Source organism: Anthonomus grandis, chromosome 15, assembly GCF_022605725.1.
Source record: "Anthonomus grandis grandis chromosome 15, icAntGran1.3, whole genome shotgun sequence".
NCBI lineage: Eukaryota > Metazoa > Arthropoda > Insecta > Coleoptera > Curculionidae > Anthonomus > Anthonomus grandis.
In genome coordinates, this window is record NC_065560.1 from 2,730,082 (window position 1) to 2,749,659 (window position 19,578).

Genomic DNA, 19,578 nt, shown 5'->3' on the forward strand with positions numbered 1-19,578 from the left:
ATACATAATTACTATGAAGAATTTATTTAATTTCCTCTTAATTAAATTTGACAATGTTGCTTCTTGTACCACCTCTAATAAACTAACTTTTTGGGGATTTCTTGGGATATTACAAAATTTTTAGATTGTGCACTGTTGCCAAAATCAAAAAATTTCTTCAAATTTGTCATCAGAATTCCTTAGTAATCAGATTTTTATTTTTGTTTTTACAAAAATTTCAACTGCCTGTAAGAGAAAATTCAATTAATTAACAGGGATAAATGTGACGGAACTTAAAGAAGTTTGGCAAAAGGTGGCAGCATTGCTATTTTTTTTTTTAATTTCTCTTTCAGGCTCTAAGGCCACTTTCTCTTAACCAAAATTTCAACTGCCTGTAAGGAACAATTAAATTAATTAATAGGAAAACATATCATGGAATTTAAAGAAATTTAGCAAAAGGTGGCAACATTATTATTTATTTTAAAAAAATTATCCTCCAGGTACTTAGGGGTTACTACTTGTTAAAAAAAAAAATTAAATTTACATGCATGAAAAATTATCATGGAATTTAAAGAAATTGAAGAAAGTGACCAAATTGCTATTTATTTAAAAAAAAAATATATAATAAAAAATCAATTGCCTGGAAGAAAAAAATTTAATTAACTACAGGGAAAAATGTGATGAAATTTAAAGAAATTTGGCAAAAAGTTGCAATCAAGCTCTTTTTCCTGCTTAACCATTTTAAATATCAACAACAATCCACATTGTATTGATCTGAATATGTAGTTGAGATCTGATGATGCCCCACACAAAGTCGAAACACGTGTAATCTCTGCCAGACAGGAAGAGTTGTTTGTATTCCTTCAACTGAAGAGATTCGAACGAATATCTTCAGTTGAAGGAAGGAATAGGTTAAATTGTGGGGTCAAAATGTAATTCTAGAGTCTGTAATGGGACGCTTAACCTAATAATACCTGTTTGTTGTGCTATAATATCACCTAATGTGTATACTAAGCAAACTGATAAAATGATTGAATTGGTTTGTCTTAATCTTCAGTTAATTAAGGCTATTATATCGACTTAAAATATGGAGTAGGAAATGGTTCAAGAGCAGCATTTATTATTGAAAATGATTAAGGGAATTAAGGGTAATTACTTCATATGTTTAAAAATAAAAAAATAAATAATTCAAATTTATATATATTTTTAAAAAAGGATCATTACAAAGCATTTATTGAATTAATTAATATGTTTATAGATTATTAGGGCAGGGATATAAAATTATCTAAGAATGACATCTGACTTCTAAATACGACAAACACTCTTTATTCAACTATTTACGTAATTAAAATAATTTATAATAAACTCTTTAAACTTTGGTAAGTCAAGACCCAAAGATATTGTTGCGGAGTTTAGGGTTCCAAAGGTCAAAGAAATGCAAAAACACTTGTGCGTCATCTGCATATAACACCTGAGAATTAATCTAAAGAACAGCATATTTTGACTTTTGCATGATGAAACTTAACTAATCGAACAGCAACTTAAAATTTAACTTGTATGCTAATGGGTTTGTTACGCAAATTCTTAAATATGAGGGTCTTATTGATGGCATTTAAAATGTTATGAATTTTATTGATATAACCGCATTACAATGTAGAATCTGGAAAATTATTAAACTTATAAAGGAGCCAAACAACTATTAAGATGCTTTAACAATAGGGTATTTACTGCTACATGTAAACCTCCAATAAATCATCCCTTGCTAGTGAAAAGTAGAGAATCACAAAGTGAGTATTCAAGCATTGTGTTCGTAAGTGGCTTTCTTATTTACATGCTTATTTTTTTTAGTTTAAAAAGAAATTCACTTAATATATCAGTTGTGGTCTCACATTCAGCATTTCTAGGGGTTACTTTAGATTCTAAATTAACATGGAAATAACATGTAAATCACCTATTAGTATAATACTTTTCCTGATAAAATCCTTTAAGGGCTGTGTCCACCATTTTGTCTGTCTAACATGGTTATTATGCAATTTTGAACTAGGGCCACTCTAGTCATCCACAAGAAATCTTGATGCTTTAATGCCATTTATTCGGCCACAAATGCGCTTAAAATTGTTTAAGTATCTAATAAAAAAACAAGCATTACTTAAGGTATAAAAGGCATGGTAAGTGAATTGTCAAATATGAATTGTGTCAGTACGTATTTAAAGTATATATGGTTCTTTTAAATGAAACTCAACGAATTGAGATTTTAATTTTTATTGGAGAAATTTTACTTAATGTACTTCTTGTAATGGGCCTTTTCGGGTATGTTGCATTAAACAAATTACAAACTTCTTCTTGAATTCTTTGTTTATTTCCGGGACCATACTGACAGTACAATGGGGGAATAAGGAACAGGGGCAATAAGATACATATAATTTTTTTTTAATTTTTGTTAATGTGAAAAATCTGAAAAAATTATACAAGACACTTAAAAGGTATATAAAGTCGATTTCGCATTGCTGTATATTTTATCAATTTTTTTGACAGACTTGCTAACTCTGCCTAAAACTGTATCACCTCAAAGTGGTGCGTTTCAAATAAATTTTTTTAAATTTGCCCCAAGAAATTTTTTAGCATTAGTTTCGATACCGTAGCTTGTAGACGAGTGAAAGGCCTTTATTTTCTTTTTTCTCAGATCTCCCTGTAACAAACGCGTACACCATAATGGAATTGTTTCTTATTACCCCAATTGTTTTTTTTTAATGGGGCAATAAGAAACCCTATTGTGGGGTAATAAAAAACTATTATTATTAGTCCTTCTTGTTGTTGCAGGTAAATCCAGTTAAGTAAAAATGCCTAGAAATTACAAAAAGAAGGGAATAAGGGTAACCTATGACCCTGATCGTATGACAGAAGCTATATCTGCAGTTCGCAGAGGTTTAACACTACGTGCCGCGGCAGAACAATACGAAGTGCCATTTGGGACGCTTTCCAAACAATACAAAAAAGTGGGTGGTGGGCGAAAGTCTGAACTTAGGTATAAAGATGAACAGGACCTTGCTCAGTACCTAAGAGTGTGCGCGCTACATGGTGAAGGACTAACGAAAAAAGAGACATTAACACTTGTGTTATTAAGGAAGAGAAAATAGAAACCAGATGGAAAGATGGAAAAGGTCCTGGTGAGGATTGGTTTCGTGGATTCTTGGCGCGCTATCCTCGGCTAGCCATAAGAAAAGGTGAAGCTCTCAGCTCACAAAGGGTCAGACGAACGGATCCCTTTGTCATTAGACGTTTTTACGATGACATTTCAAAAATGTTCAATGAACTAGGCATTGGCTCTGAAGATGGCGGCCAAAGGATATGAAGATCGTGGCAGAAAAGGGAGTCAAAAGAATCTCGAGAAATATTGCGGGAACTGGAAAAAAAAAACGACAGTTTTAGCCTGCGGAGCAGCTGATGGGACAAAACTTGCGCCTTTCATAATTTTCACTGGGAAGCAGATGTGGTCCACATGGATTCCAGAATATGAATACCCCGGTACGCGATATGCTGTTAAAGAATATGGTTGGATGGATGGGAATTTATTTAACAAATGGTTTAAAGAATTATTTTTACCATCCATTCCTTCCAAAGAGCAAAGACGCAAGAAGGTGATGGAGTGATCTTTCATATTAGCTACAGTCTAGTGAAACTTGCACAAGAAAATAATGTCATACTGGTCAAATTTCCACAAAATACTATTCCTACAAATGTAAGTCATTTCATTCAGCCACTTGACAAAACAGTGTTCAAGATTATGAAAACAGATTGGAATCAACTTCTTATTGAACATAACAGAAAGTACCCTGGAAAATTGTTGACAAAAGCACAATTTGCTGAGCTTATTGGTACTTTGTGGGAAGAGTCCTTCAAATCCCGGAATCTTAGGTCCGGTTTTCAATCAACGGGACTTTTTCCTGTAAATTTTGACAAGTTTCCAGAGACTGCCTACGATCCTATAAAATTTGAAAGGTTCAAGGAAGCTGGAAATATTGCTGAATATACCAATCCAACCGAGGACCAGCCTCAAGTCGCTCCAAGTCCTGTTGCGTCAGTTTCGCCATCTCTATATAATCTATCAATTTATTGGGCATTGGACCCTTTACTATTAAAAGGGCAGATTATGTTCAAATTAAAAAATGCTATTCTGCAATGAAAAAAGAATATATGTTCGTTTAAGTATGATTTTGTATCATTTATTACGTTATTTCGCGTTTAGATATGTTTGTTTTTCGTTTTCTAGTCTAAATGATACTTAGTAAAAATCTCTATTTTTTATAATGTTAAATAAATTTTCCAACTTTAAGCATCACTTTTGTTCTTTAATTTTGTTGGAGGCGGACAAAAAAAGTAAAACAAAAATTAAAAAATTTGGGTAAAAAGATACACTTTAATACTGTATCTTAATACCCCGATTCAACTTAAACTGTTGATATATGGGATGTAACCTAACCGTTTCTTATTACCCCAAATGGCGAAATAAGAAAACATTACATTGGGTAATAAGAAATATAAAACTTTAATGCCCTATGGCTGAACCTTTCTATTTCGTACTACAAAATTCACTCCGTAAGCTTCAAACTGTATTTTATTTAAAGATATTAATAAACGTCAATCATAAGGAAAAACGAATGCATGCACGCACCTACAAAAAATAACATTTAGCCAAATACAATACATATTTTATATTTTACGTGGCACATTATGTGACTTGACCTTGATAACCTGGCATATAAAAAGTAATGTACTCATTAAAAAAAAAACGTCGCTCATGAGAACTCGTAGTTAAATAATAGATGATGTCACATTTAAGTTTAAATAGGTTATTCAATACTGCTATAAGGAGTATTTCTATGGTGCACTATGAGACACTTGGATGCTTAACAATTCTTTGGTGCTACTGAAAATTTATTTAAAAGGGAAAAAGTTCTATTCGTCAGTGGAAGTGGAAAGAGAGATATTAGCTTTTTTATTTATTAATCGCAAAATTAAAGCCCTTTAAGCGTTATGCTACCTTCAAATTTGACAAAAATAAAAAATAATGTTAGTAGAAATTCCCACAGAGGAGCGAGATGCACCGCTAATTGTCTTAAGACGTTTGAATTCGTGAGAAAATATTTTGTGTACCTGCTGCTGCAAGAAATGCCTCGTTTTGAAATGGGAAAATAAAACGTGATTCCGCTATTTCACGAGATGATTTTGATGTGATTGTACGTTTCAAATTACTGTTAAAACGACAGTTTTTAGGGTCACCTGCGGAATAGCATCCATGTTCATTCTAGTTCAAGATGGCATCTTTTCTCTCTCTGCTAATTATACCTTTTGTAAGCCCATAAGGGAATATTCCTAAGAGGTCTCATTTGCTACATATGGTTTATCTCAACTGGAGAAAATACATGATTACTATAAAGTACTGAGCATTTATTTGATTGCCCCTTAATTTAAACTTGATTTCTTGTACTACCTGTAATATGCCACGCCCTTACGCTCCCATAAGCGTTAATTTTTCTCAAATTGCCTCGTTAATAAGATTCTTATTTTTCTCTTAACAAAAATTTCAACTGCCTGTAAGAAATAATTAAATTAATTAACGGGGAAAAATGTTATGGAATTTAAAGAAATTTAAGAAAAAGTGACAACGTAGCTCTTTTTAATGTTAATTAATTTTTCAATTCCAGGCAGTTGAGGCCAAATTCGCGGAGTTTTATTACTTGTGTCAATGTAATTTTTTATAAGAATATTAATTTTCTCGATGGGTCACTAAGAGTTTTTCGGTCATTCTTCATTAAATTTATTTAAAAACTATTAATCCAACATATGTTTCGGACATATAACATGTCCTATTAAGGGGTTCTGTCAGTTCTAGTGCCTCAGACAAGGTTAAAACGAATAAAAATGGCATATTAAAATACAAGTGAATGGGACAAAACTTAAAATTACATAATTAAAGCAAAATGTAAACCATCTACAAAACAATAGTCTACAAACAATATGGAATTTAAAGAAATGTAAGAAAAAGTAAGAAAATAGCTCTTTTTAATGTTAATTAATTTTTCACTTTAAGGCCAGTTTTTATGAGAATATATTAATTTTATGTTTAAGTTGAACTGACAAAGTGAAATATTGATCTTCGACTGAGCCTCTTTCCTCTGAATTATCAACCTCCTCCTATTGCTCCTCTATTTTCTCCTGAACATTACAAAAACTAAGAAAACCTAAATCTAATGCCTCTAATCGAGTTTCAAAATCAACGAAACCAATTCTTAATTCTAGTTATAGAGCCCTGTCTGGAAAAAAAAATAAATTAATGAATAGGCAAAAATATTAAGAAATTGGGGAGAAATGTGACAACATTAGAGGACACTACTAAAAATTGTTTTAAATATTTCCAATTTATATTGAATTATAAGATCTGATGATTTCCCCCCATAAAAAATCGAAACACGTGTAATCAATGAAGAGATCAACGATAAACATAAAAAAAAGCTTTTTTATTAAAAACGTTGTATAATTTATATTCTCAACTCAATACAAATAAATTTAGATTTTTTGAAGCTCATCTGAGACCCACACCGCACTTTTACGGTCATTGCTATTAAATTCCGCGTCCCACCTATAAAAAATAAACAAGAGGTGGGTCAAAAAGAAAACAAACAGGACATTGCATAATTATTAGATTAACTTCGACATAAAAATCGATGTATTCTGGACGCATAGGTTAAATTGTGGGGTCAAAATGTAATTAGAGCCCGTAATGGGCCCTTAATCTAATAATACCTGTTTGTCGTGCTGTACTATGTACCTATAGTGTGTCTACTAACTGATAAAATGATTAAATTGGTTTGTCTTAATCTTCAGTTAATTTAAGGTCGATATTGTATGAAGTAGGAAATGTTTATTATTAAAAGAGTTTTAGGGGGATAACTGCAAAAGCAGTTGGGTGTCATCTCTATTAAAAGCTGATTCGGATGGGCATTAAAGCATATTTTGGCTTTTGCTTGTAAAAGCCAAAACTAATCAAGTAGGAACATTAATTTAAAAAAAAAATATGGCTTTCAAAATTGGTATGCTAATGAGTCTCGTGTAATGAATTTTTTATGCAAATTCGCAAATATGAGAGTCATATTGATGGTATTCAATTTTATTGATGTAACCAGTTTTGGTCGACCAAAAAAAAACATGTGCTGGGTGGTGTTCACTATCTGAATCCACCATGTCATAAAAATGTATTTATTTATTTCAATTAAATCAAAAGATGGCCAGGCATTACAAAGTGGCATCTGATAAAAAATTATTAACTTACAAAGGAGCCAAACCACTATTGAGAAAAGCCTTTAAACTGTTAAATAATAAAAAGATTGCCTGTTATCATGAAAACTGTAGTAGACATAATAGCTTTCATTGTTTGCCCGTTAAATTAAATTATATCTAATTTCATTGATAGTGGGGACATTAATAGGATATACAGTGCCAGTGAGGAAGGACTTTTCTCATCATTTAAGATTCCATTGACACAGTAAAATGCATTTGAAAGGTCACAAAATATACTTTTAATTGACCATATCTATCACAAGTCATTGAGGATTGAAAGAAAGGTTTTACTTGGGCATTTTTGCAAGGTAGACACGTTAGTCAAATGCCTTTGACTTGATCATGTTTATTATAGGTTGCAATATGTGGTATCATGGATATGTTTTCTAGGGTATATTGAGATTAAAATTGCTCTAGTATTGACCCATTTAAAATTCGGATCTATGGTAGACATAAACAAATGCCTTTGAGAGGTCACTACTTACTAACTGTCCATGTTTATCAAGAATATTATTTAAAAATAGATTGAGAACAATCTGGGTCCTAGTATTGCCCCATATAAAATTTGGATCTACGTTAGACACAGTCAAATGTCAGCATTTGAGAGATCACAAATGATATAAAAAAAGTACCGCCTACAACAATCCTTATACCCAATTTAAGTCATTTTATATGCATTTCCAAGTTGGAGTTATTCGGCTTTTTTCAAACAACTGAATTACTTTTAGGGTAATATGAAGAAAAATCATAAAAAATCTCGTCTAAGGGCCACTTTTTAGGTCATGGATTTTATAGGGAAAACTTCTGAAGTTTTTTTTTACATTTTTATTTTTTATTTGTTCAATGGTCAATATTATCTTAAACTCACTTTTTTTTATGAAAAATTTTAGAAATTGGCATATACATTCTTTCAATGGACACCCGTTTTAGCGTTTTTTAAAATATGTAGATGTCAAAAAAAAGATTTTGGAGGACGGTTATTTATTTCTAAAAAATTGAACAAAATGCTCATAGCTCAAAATCTAGTCAGAATTTAATTTGGAAAATTTGTTTATGGATTCCTGGAATAATTAGACATCTATTTTAGCTTATTTTTTAAAAAATGTACAGGATGTTTTAAGAAGAAAAATTATTTTTATGGAAGGGAAATTCTTTTCCTGTAAATTTCGCCTATAATTCAAAAAATAGCGAAAATAAAATTTTGGAAATTTGTACACATATTCCTGGAATAATTTGACTGGACACCTTTTTTAGCGTTTTTCGAAAAATATATAGAGTAATGAGAAAAACAATATTTTTTGAGGAAAGTATTTTTTTGTTCTAAAAATTTCACAATTCTTTACTGGAAAAATAATGGGAGCCGGTTTCGGTTTATTGAAAATTTAGCGCATGAATTAGTTTCCTTACATTTACATCGAAGATTTGAAATACTAACGCTACAAAAGCAAATTAAAGAATTAATAGGAAGGATTCTTGATCTACCCGCAGTTGTGGAACAAGAAGAAAAACTCGAAATTTAAATTAACTTCAGATTATTTTGTTATAGAATTCATGTTAAATTATTTAAAAAAATAATTTTTTTGTATGTACGTATTTCAACATTTATAATTCTTTTTTTTTTTAATAAATAATATGCAAATTAGCGGTGCTGTTTTGTTAAAATATAAAATTATATTACAATTTTTTTTTTGACCACAGCTTTTTTGAGCTAGGACTCATGGTCACCATTAGTGTAATTAAACATACAGTGCCGTCCAAAAGTGTAGAAACTTTTAATATTTTTATTTTTTTCTTATTAAAACTAATTCGAAATAAATGTTAATAATGTTTATGGTTATATTTAGTAGTGACGAAAATAATTAGAAAAAAAACATTGAAAACAAATAATTTATTACAAAATATGCAAACAAAATTTATTTCCTCCCACAAGTTTTCGATGGGATTTAAATCTGGACTTTGAGCTGGCCACTTCAAAACTTGAATTTGTTGAGAGGTTAGGAAATTTTTAACAATTTTAGAAGTGTGCTTGGGGTCGTTATCATGCTGGAATTTCCAAATTAACGGCAAATTATCCTAGGCGTAGGGAAGCATATTATTCCTTAAGATGTTTAGATAATATTGGCTATTCATGATCCCATCTATTCTCACCAGTGGACGGACCAACGCCATGCCCGGAAAAACATCCCCACACTAACACATTACCGCCTCCATGTTTGATTGTGGGAATAGTGTACTTTGGGTTGAATTTTTCATTCTCGGGACGTCTAACCCATCTCATACCATCTGACCCAAATAAATTGAACTTACTTTCGTCTGACCATAACACGTTTTTCCATTGATTATAGGTCCAATGTAAGTGTTCTTTTGCGAATCTTAAACGAATTTGTCTATTTTTCGTTGAAATGAAAGGTTTTTTTACCGGTCTCCTGGCTTTTAAGTTGGCGTCACATAAACGTCTTCGAATAGATCGAACTGAAAGGCAAATGCTGGGATATGCCTTTTTTATATCTTGGGCTGAGAAAAATGGATTTCTTATAGAACATCGTCTAATTAGCTTGTCAGTTGCAGATGTTGTTTTTTTGGGTCTACCTGGCTTAGAGATGCTGGCAGTAGTGCCTCTAGTTTGCCACAATTTGATTTGTTTACAAATGACACTTTTATGAAGATCAAGTTCTCTAGCGATTGTTACTTGTGCTTCTTAATTATAAGTTTTTTTATTTGTTCAGATAAATTTATACCTTAAGGCATTTTAATACTAAATAGGCTTTTTCACAATCGAAAACGAACTGCTTCAAACGAGACCTATTTAATTTAAAATATTTAATACAAAAAGTTTCTCGATTTATGTCCTCAAGTAAAAAAAACATTGTTTACTATTTACATTCCTGTGATAAATATTCAAACTGTTTTGGTATGAATTTATGGCATAGGCTAAGATAAACATTTTTAATACATGGTGTCACAAAAATGTTCAATAGATTATTAAATTAGAAAATAATTAAAAGTTTCTCTACTTTTGGCCGGCACTGTATATGCACCACCAGTTAATAAATAAATAAAAAGACGCACATGTATTCCCAGTTCCAATCTTTTTTATTGTAGATTTGTTATTTCTAAAAACAAATTGAGTTTACTAAAAGTAACTTCCATATCGACCAAGCGCTTTTAAGCAATTAAATAGCAAATTAGTATAATAAGCAATTAAAACGTTTCAATAATTTCTTCGCTATTAGGGAGGCAATTACCAGAGTCAAAATTCTCTATTAAGCGAACCTCCATCTATCCAATCTTTTACTGTTAAAATTAAATTATATAAAAATCGGCATGGAAACCAGTGAGTGTAACAAGTGAGTGTGTTCTTCATGGATGGAGCTTTATTTTATAGAGCCTTTAATAAAGTACAGCGAAAATCAATCAGCACTTCCGATAACTGCGGAGATTTTGTCATTTCCTCGCTTCCTGGTAAACTTAATTCGCTGAAAGATCGTGAGACTTATAATATATTATATGCTTGGAGCACTACTTGAAAGAAGACTATTTGTACGTCTGGCTTTTACTTATACAGTTATGGTCATATAAATAGCACACTTTTCTAAATTGCGATAAAAAATATTAAATACCATTTTCTATTTTTTTTATAATATATTTAGCTTAGATGTTCTACAAAGAGTTGTATTTAATTAAAATTAAAAGAATATTTTAAATATATAAGAAACATAACAAAATGCCATTTAAATAGCACACTTAAAAAATATTTACTTTCACCAAAACCAATTTAATATTTTGTTGGGTACCTATCCTTTATTTTTTATAACTTCACTTAATCGCTTGGGTATTGGCTCCACCAATTTTGCACACACGCTTGCCGGAATACTGTTCCAAGCCTCTTGGAAGTTTTGCCATAGTTCATCCAGATTTGAGGGATTTAATACCTTAATTTTGGTTTTAACGTGATCCCACAAATTTTCCAGAGGGTTCAGGTCTGGGCTTTGTGGCGGCCATTCCAAAACATCTACCACATTTTTGGTAAACCATCGTTTTATTGATTTTGCAGAATGTTTTGGATCATTATCGTGCATGAACTTACATGTAATTGGCATAAAATGCTCCATGTATGGTTCCATAACATTCTGCAAAATCTCCCTATACTTGTATTGGTCCATTATTCCCTCTATACGATGAATAGGTCCAACACCATGCCATGACATTGCTCCCCATATCATAATTGATCCTCCTCCATGCTTAACAGTTTTAATTGTGTACCTAGGGTTTAAGGCACGATTGGGAGGACGTCTAACATAGCATTTTCCATCATTTCCAAATCTATTAATCTTGGTTTCATCGCTCCATAATATGGTTTTCCAAAAATTAATGTCCTTATTTATATGTTGTTTAGCAAATGCCAATCTTTTTTTAATATTTCTTTTTGAAACAAGTGGTTTTTTTCTAGCTACACAACCTTTGAGATCTTTTTCACATAATCTTCTTCTTATTGTTCTTGCAGAAATATTGACGCCATATTGGTCTGCTATTTCACGTTTTATTTGGGCGGAACTTAAAAATGGATTACCCTTGCTTATTCTAATAATAATTTTATCCATGTTATACGTGGTTTTTCGAGGCCTTGTTAATCTTTTCTTGTTCATTGTGCTTTGAGTGGTCTCATAGAGAGCCAGAGCATTATAAACCATTTTCCTAGAGCAATTTAAATCTTTTGCTATAGCAGAAATAGAAAAGCCTTGATTTTTCTTTTCTATAATAAGAGCTCTCCTCTCTGGTCCAGAATGTTTCTTTCTACCCACTAAAAACAAAACTACTCTTGACAATATTCAAAAATTTAAAAGTTAAAATAATACTTACTAATTAACACTCGATATATATTAAATAAGAATGAAAGGTGTGCTATTTATGTGTCCAGCCTTAAAACGTTAATATTGGAATGAAATTCTGTATGTGCATATATTTTTAAAATAAACATAAAGTCTTGCATATTAGGAGGAGATTAACTGCTTAAATATTTTCTTATCAGTCAGGAATGTGTTTTTTGTAAGTAATATATGAAAAGGCTAAGTGTGCTATTTATGTGACCACAATTGTATATCGACGGATCTTATTTACATTCAGGATTTAATTTTTCCGATCTTAGCGGAGAGATATTTTTGATTATGAATTAATTCAAAGCCTGCGTTTCCTGAATGCCTCAATTTAGACCTTTAAAATGATCAAAATTTAATTTGTTTTAACCGATGATCGAAAGTGGTTTTCTATATCGGGCTACGTTCGTATATGGCAACACGGTTCGCTTATTTGGAATAGGCATTAATACGTGTACTTTACTCGGTGACTACCCATGCATACCGAACGGAATATTGGACAGGTGGCAGTCGCTTTCAGGCCAGGGTTTAATTAAATACCCACTCGGTTTTATGGATTAGTTTATTTGCACGAAATATCCCTCCCTCTTAGCATATTATTTTCATTAATAATATGCCATATCAGTACGGATGCATTATAATAGACAGCGAAGGGCAAAAATATGGAACAAATTCATTAAAAAATAAATGAGGGCGTGTTCGAAAAAACGCTCGCGCAAGTCGATTAGTATTTTTGGTTGTGCATTTTTGTCAACCAAAATTTTTTATACAGGGTGTCTCATGTAGCCGTGGTCGATACCAACTTTCTTATTTTTAATGTATGTGATTCTACACAAAATTATAAACATTTTGATGTATCACATGCCATACTTTTATTCAAGTGTTTCGAAGATACGCGGCTTTGAAAATTGCTGTTTTTATGAATTTAAAAGCCTCTAAAACTTATTCGACTAAAAATAGCAAAAAAACGGATTTCACTTTTCTATTCTTACTTTTTTTTTCTGCAAACATACAAAATATGTTCCATATCAAAAAATGTGGGACAAATGCCCTTAAAATTTTTTCAGTATCTAATAGCATTACTTAAGGTATAAAATGCATATTGTCAATTTTTGAATTCGATCACTGAATTGAGTCTCAATCCTCTAAAGACTCAAGTTATGTGTTTAAAGGCAAGACTTAAATACTTGGGTTTAGTTTTGGACAGCAATCTTAGGTTTACGAAAGCATGTAAATAAGAAATCCATTTGCAAATCTAAGCTTGAACACTTACTTTGTGATTCTCTAGTTTACACTAGCAAGGGATAAGTGTGTGATTAATTAAAGGTTTACATGTAGCAGTGAATCAAGTGACCATCCTGTATGTATCTATCAATCATCCATCACCAAAAGAATTCTATCAAACATTAACAATATAGCGGGATTATTTTCCCCTACCGACTTTAATATTATTGTAATTCATATCAGTCCCGTTAAGTACTGAACCTAGAACGGTTAGGAACGAACGTGATGCAAATCAGTTAAGAAGTGAATGAATGTACTTGATACATTACTATTCTATTAATAGAACCTGTATTTCAACTTAATAACAGATCCCAGAGAAAATATTTAAACCAATTATGACAAAACATTCAAACAATTTTTTACTAGCAATAATAATTATTAAACTGCGAAGGTCGCCTTGCAGGTCGTCGAAAATACGTACGTGAGAAAATTGATTGAACTGTAAGAGTATATAGTAGCACAGCATTAAGGCAAAGGGTTCGTTATTCAAAGACCGGAACCAAATGGTTATTTTTTGTTTGCTTGCCTCTTAAATCGGTATTTCAAGCGTGGTATATTTGACCGTGACGCTTTCACTTTTAATAAAGATGAAATAATCGCTTATATTAACAATATGAAAATTGAGATTTTCATGTTTATAGGTGCTACATTTTGTGATTTAGGCAAAGCATTTGATTGTGCGAGGATAGTACGGATCTTATCATTCTTTCCCAATAATACAATCTTTGAAACCTATCTCTAGCATGCTATGCCCTAATATATCCTTATACCAGATTCAGTGTAGTAGATCTGTATAGATCGAATTATCAGAAGTGCTTTTGTGTCGCAAAAAAGGGCTATCAGATACAATTTGGAGCGAGGGATTCATGCAAAGAACTTTTTATTTTACACAAAATCTGAACTCTGCCTTCTTTATTCATTTTGGAATCCGTTTATTTATTAAAAAAAAATAGAAATCACAGTAATGTAACAGAAAGACATGAATATAGCAGTAAAAGGGCCAATGATGTAATTTTACCAATACCTAACAGTACATCGATAAAAAAATCTTTTATTTTCTATGGTAATCATCTTCCTGCAGATATCAAAGAGATTCATAATAAAAAGGTCTTTAGAAAAAGTGTAAAAAGATTGCACAATAAAGCTTATCTGTAAAGTGACCTGTAAACCCATGTTACTCTTTATTAATGACATGGATAAAATTCCAAGACAACCAATATTTTTAGAATATCTGACTGTAGTGGGTTGAACTTTTTCTGCAAAATCAGCATTAGCACTTACATCAACACATAAAAAGAAGCTTTATACACTTGACGAATGAAAAAACAAGAGTAGCAAAGGGAAATTAAGGCTTCAATGAAAGATTGCTGAAACATAAGAAAAATTAACCTCAAGTGGTATCAAAAATCATCTACTCCTGGATGATTACTAAAGGTTAAAGTCCTGAAATTTAATCATGTTTTAAGTAGTGCTAATAATTAAAAAAAGAATCTTCAATAAACACACTCAATTACAAATGTTCATTTGATTAAGACAATAACACATGGGCCAAAACACATTCAATTGCACGATTTTCTCAAGTTTTTATATAAGTTACTTGCTTACTGATATCTCAAATTATAAATCTGGTAATCAAGGATTGGACCCACTGGCCATGCACTTGTAATTTTAAGCATTTAATTTAATCTTCTAAAGAAAACAAATTAACACAGTTCGCCTAAGCAGTTGGGGCAAGGAGGCCAACCAAATTATTCTGACTTTAATTGAATTGCGGCATTTCTCTTTAACAATTTAAGTAACAGTTAAATAACATTGTTATAGTGAATGATATTAATGTTACTATTAAGACAGTTTGGTTCGCACAAGCAGTTTATTTGTAAACTCACTTTAAAATGCAAATTAAATAAAATTTTATTGGTTCTTTAAGAAAATATTATTAAAACATAAAGAGTAAAATATACTAAATAAACAGGACTCGCATAATTTGTGATTAACTATTTGTGGATTATGTTATAGCCAAAATCAATCACTGTAATAATGAACACCATGCTAAAGAGAAATAACCAAATAAATACTAAGCTGGTTTTGCACAAGAAATTCCAAGCCCAAGAAGAGTGCACAGACATAAAAAAGATCAATTATCTTGTTCCTGTAGAAGCAGGAGACCTTGCCTCAGGTGAAACGCCAACGATTATTTAGAGTTGAATGAACCCATTACTATGGGTATACTTTCTTTATATGTAAGCCTCTAGAGGACATTATGAATTTTCCAAATATATAAATGAAGTTTGCATCATATTTTTTCATATATTATAGCATTAACAAAGAGCATCTAGTTTAAATATTTGAAAGGGCCAAACATGAACAAGACAGTTTTTATCTATAAGAATTTAACAATCAATGGTTGACTTGGTTCATATCAGTTTAACATGTAAACAAAAAAGGTGTTTCCTTTGGCATACCTATGCAATGAGTAAGCATTTAATGTGTAAACAGTATTTCAATTTATGCTTGGACCCAGTAATATAATAAAGAGTTATATAAATTTGCTTAGGATGGGTTAGTAATAGTGTGTTAAGGAAATGAGTTTAGCATATTACTGATAACACTCAGCAACCTATAATTTTCCATATGTTTATCAATGTATGCCATGTCACATGTATTTGGTAGGACTATATATAGTGTAATACAAATGTTTGTGGTTAAATGAGTAACATTACATTTTAATGCTTATTACAATGGTCACAAAGGAGAACAATTTCCCAATAAACCTTTGAGGACCACTACATATCATGTTCAATCAATCAGAATAGATTTACATTTATATTGGCTTTGCAGTAAAATAGCCAAATTTGAACTGAAATTAGTTAATTTATTTCAGATGTATTGGGTGGATGTAAATTCCCTTTTAATATGTTACACAAAAATTATTATTGAAAATCTGTTTTTGTTTTGTAAACTTTTCCCCCAAAAAGTGTACATTATTAATATCAATTTTTGTTTCTAATTTTAGTAACATCAGATTAGATAACATCCCTGGAATCAGAATTAAACCTATCAATTAAAAATAAAATTATCTTGTCATTGCAATCAAAATCTTAAAATACAATATTAAAGTTAGCTGCTTGATATAGGGGGGCATGTATAGTTAAAGAAAAAATGAAAACCACAAAAATATATCCTTCTTAAAATCAAGCATAAGGTACCTGTGTAATTTGTCGAGATGCCACTGCAATATTTGCACTATTTAACTGTTAATGCCACAAACACCAGTATAATCATCAATGATAAATTGATATTTGATAAACATATTAATTACTTGGTTCTGAAATGCTTGGATTTAGTGAAAGACAATCTGTTTTATCATTTTCCTACTATGCATTTCTTCAATTCCAGTTTTGTATTATTCCAATTGTGATATTTCTATTGAGACTGATGATAAATAAACTTTATTATTATAAGAATCTATAATCTGAAAGTTGATATTTCATGATGAGATGCTTGTTTAACCCAGAGTCTTGACTAAAAAGTTATAATGCAGCACAATTTATTACGCATTAAAAAGGTATGTCAAAATATTGTCTATTCACCCAATATGGTATTGTGTCTCACAGGGTATCAGTTGTTTACAACTTGTTATTACTATTGATAATTAATTGTTCTGATTGCAATCAAATAATCCTAACCTAATGATTATTATCTATGAGTAAAGTACTGGCCATTTAAATCTCGTTTAAAGTCTTGTTTTCTTCAATTTTCTGGTACTTACCATTTCTTGATACATCCAATTCAACTAAATGTTCAAAGTGTTGTATGTCAGAGGGTAGCCTTTGAATTTCATTGTCACTTAAACTTAACTTCCTAAGCCTTTGGAGTCGAAAGAAGTTCTACAAACAAACAAAACAAATTACCATGAAAAAAATCCAACTAGGGATGTTGTTTACCTTGGGAAGATCTCTGATATGGTTGGCGTCTAGTAAAAGTTCCTCTAAACTCCTCGAATAACGTAATATATCCTCGGGCACATTTACAAGAGAACTGTGTCTTTTATCAACAAACTCCACTTGCCTGTTGCAACCCTTAAATATCGGTATACAGCGAAACATTGTATCTAGATTTCAAACGGGCACATATTTAAAACTTAACTATTAAAATTACGACTAGTCCGGTCACGATAAATAAAAGAATTTCAAATAAAACACGAAAATACGAAAAACTACTTCCTCATATAACACGATCACCAATCTAGCACCACTCCCGCTCACTAAACTGCAATTTTCCCTAGAAAATTAAGGAAAGAAAATGCAAATAATTTTGACACATGACAGAATTTGACATTTGACAGGTTAACAGGCTGTACAGGTTAGCCGGAGTGTTAAGAGATGGCGTCGTAACTTAGGCGTTTTCAAACTGATCCGGTTTTATTTCATACAAGGTTCCTGAATAGTAAAAGGGTAAGTAAGCTTTACGTAATTGGCGGAACAGAGGATGATATACAGGTTGGGGAATCGGTCATTACGCATAAGAGAGTTGCTTAAAGGCGAAACATGTGTGCATTTCTTATACATAGTTTAGCCAAAGAACGAGTTCTATTTGAGCGCTCTGGTTCTTCTAAATATAGATGACTTCAAACTTCTTTATCGTATTAATTATATCAATGACTGCCTTTCGTCGAAAAGATCCAGAGTCTTTAGAGAGACTAGAGATGAACACTAATAAATTGCTACTTAGGTCTCAATATTTTAGGGATCTTCGCTAATAAGTTAACTTTTACCAAGCATTATGAAAACATGTGGAGGATCTAAAACTCTTGGAGGGCGGGTCAATAAGTCCGTGACTTTTTGAATTTCCCGCCCTTTAATGGAAATGGCAACTCTGCTCCTGTCATCAGAGAACTGTCAGTTGACGCCTGTCAAAATTTGAACAAGCTGCGTCATTTAGTTTGTGTTTGACAGCTGTTGATAGCAGACTACCACTCGTTTTGAGAAGTAAATGGAAAAAAGTGAATTTCGTGTGCTCATTAAGCATTATTTTTTACGGAAAAAAACCATCACTCAAACCAAGGCTAAGCTTGATAAATATTATGGGGACTCTGCACCATCCATTTCCATGGTAAAGAAGTGGTTTACTGAATTTCGATGTGGCCGTACAAGCACGGAAGATGCCGAACGTTCTGGACGCCCAGTCGAGGTCTCTACATCCAAAACAATCGAAAAAATTCACGATATGGTTTTAGCCGATCGGAGATTGAAAGTGAGAGAGATTGCGGAAGCCATAGGCATCTCACATGGTTCAGTAGTTTCAATTTTGAATGATCATTTGGGTATGAGAAAGCTTTCCGCAAGATGGGTGCCGCGTTTGCTCACAATCGACCACAAACGCAACCGTGTGACAATTTCCCAGAAGTGTTTCGTCACCGTGGACGAAACATGGATCCACCACAACACGCCGGAGACCAAACAGCAGTCAAAACAGTGGATTTCTCCGGGTGAATCGGCGCCCAAGAAAGCAAAGGTGGGTTTGTCAGCCAATAAAGTCATGGCGACCGTTTTTTGGGATGCACGCGGTATAATCCACATTGACTATCTTCAAAAGGGGAAAACAATCAATGGAGAATATTATACCAACTTATTGGATAGATTCAATGAGGAACTGAAAGTAAAAAGACCACATTTGGCCAAAAAAAAAGTTCTTTTCCATCAGGACAATGCAAGGGTCCACACATGTGCAGTTTCCATGGCAAAAATCCATGAATTAGCTTACGAATTACTTCCTCATCCGCCCTATTCTCCAGATTTAGCCCCCAGTGACTATTTCCTATTCCCAAACTTAAAGAAATGGCTCGGTGGAAAGAGATTTGATTCCAACGATGAAATCATCTCTCAAAAACTTAACCACTACACCCCATACACATTCGAGTTCCAAAACAAACATCAGAAAACAAAAGAGCAGCAGAAAAAAAATACATTAAAAGTAAATTAAATTCCATAATTATCCCCTCAAGTATAAGACAGCAAAGAATTCTAACAATACAAACAAATCAAATAAAATTCAAAAACTGTAAACTTACACTTAGGGAAAATTAGAATGTGTCGACGTAGTA

General features: G+C 32.0%; 1 protein-coding gene across 8 annotated transcripts in view; it reads right to left on the bottom strand.

Moving 5' to 3' along the window:
* The window catches only part of LOC126745229 (protein lap4-like), a 133,858-nt gene extending 116,075 nt beyond the window's left edge, over nt 1-17,783 (bottom strand). For 4 of the 8 annotated variants that reach the window (XR_007663467.1, XM_050452978.1, XM_050452977.1 and 1 more), the window contains exons 1-2: nt 17,420-17,782; nt 17,245-17,362 (exon numbers count right to left, since the gene is read on the bottom strand). Coding sequence is in view for 7 of the 8 variants with exons in the window: in XM_050452978.1 (XP_050308935.1) it covers nt 17,245-17,362; nt 17,420-17,581 (280 nt within the window). In the remaining variant the exon portion in view is untranslated. Of the gene's footprint in view, nt 1-17,244; nt 17,363-17,419 lie in introns of all 8 variants that reach the window. The other 4 variants (XM_050452980.1, XM_050452979.1, XM_050452983.1 and 1 more) reach the window with 3 other exon arrangements.
* Nucleotides 17,784-19,578: the final 1,795 nt, after the last annotated feature.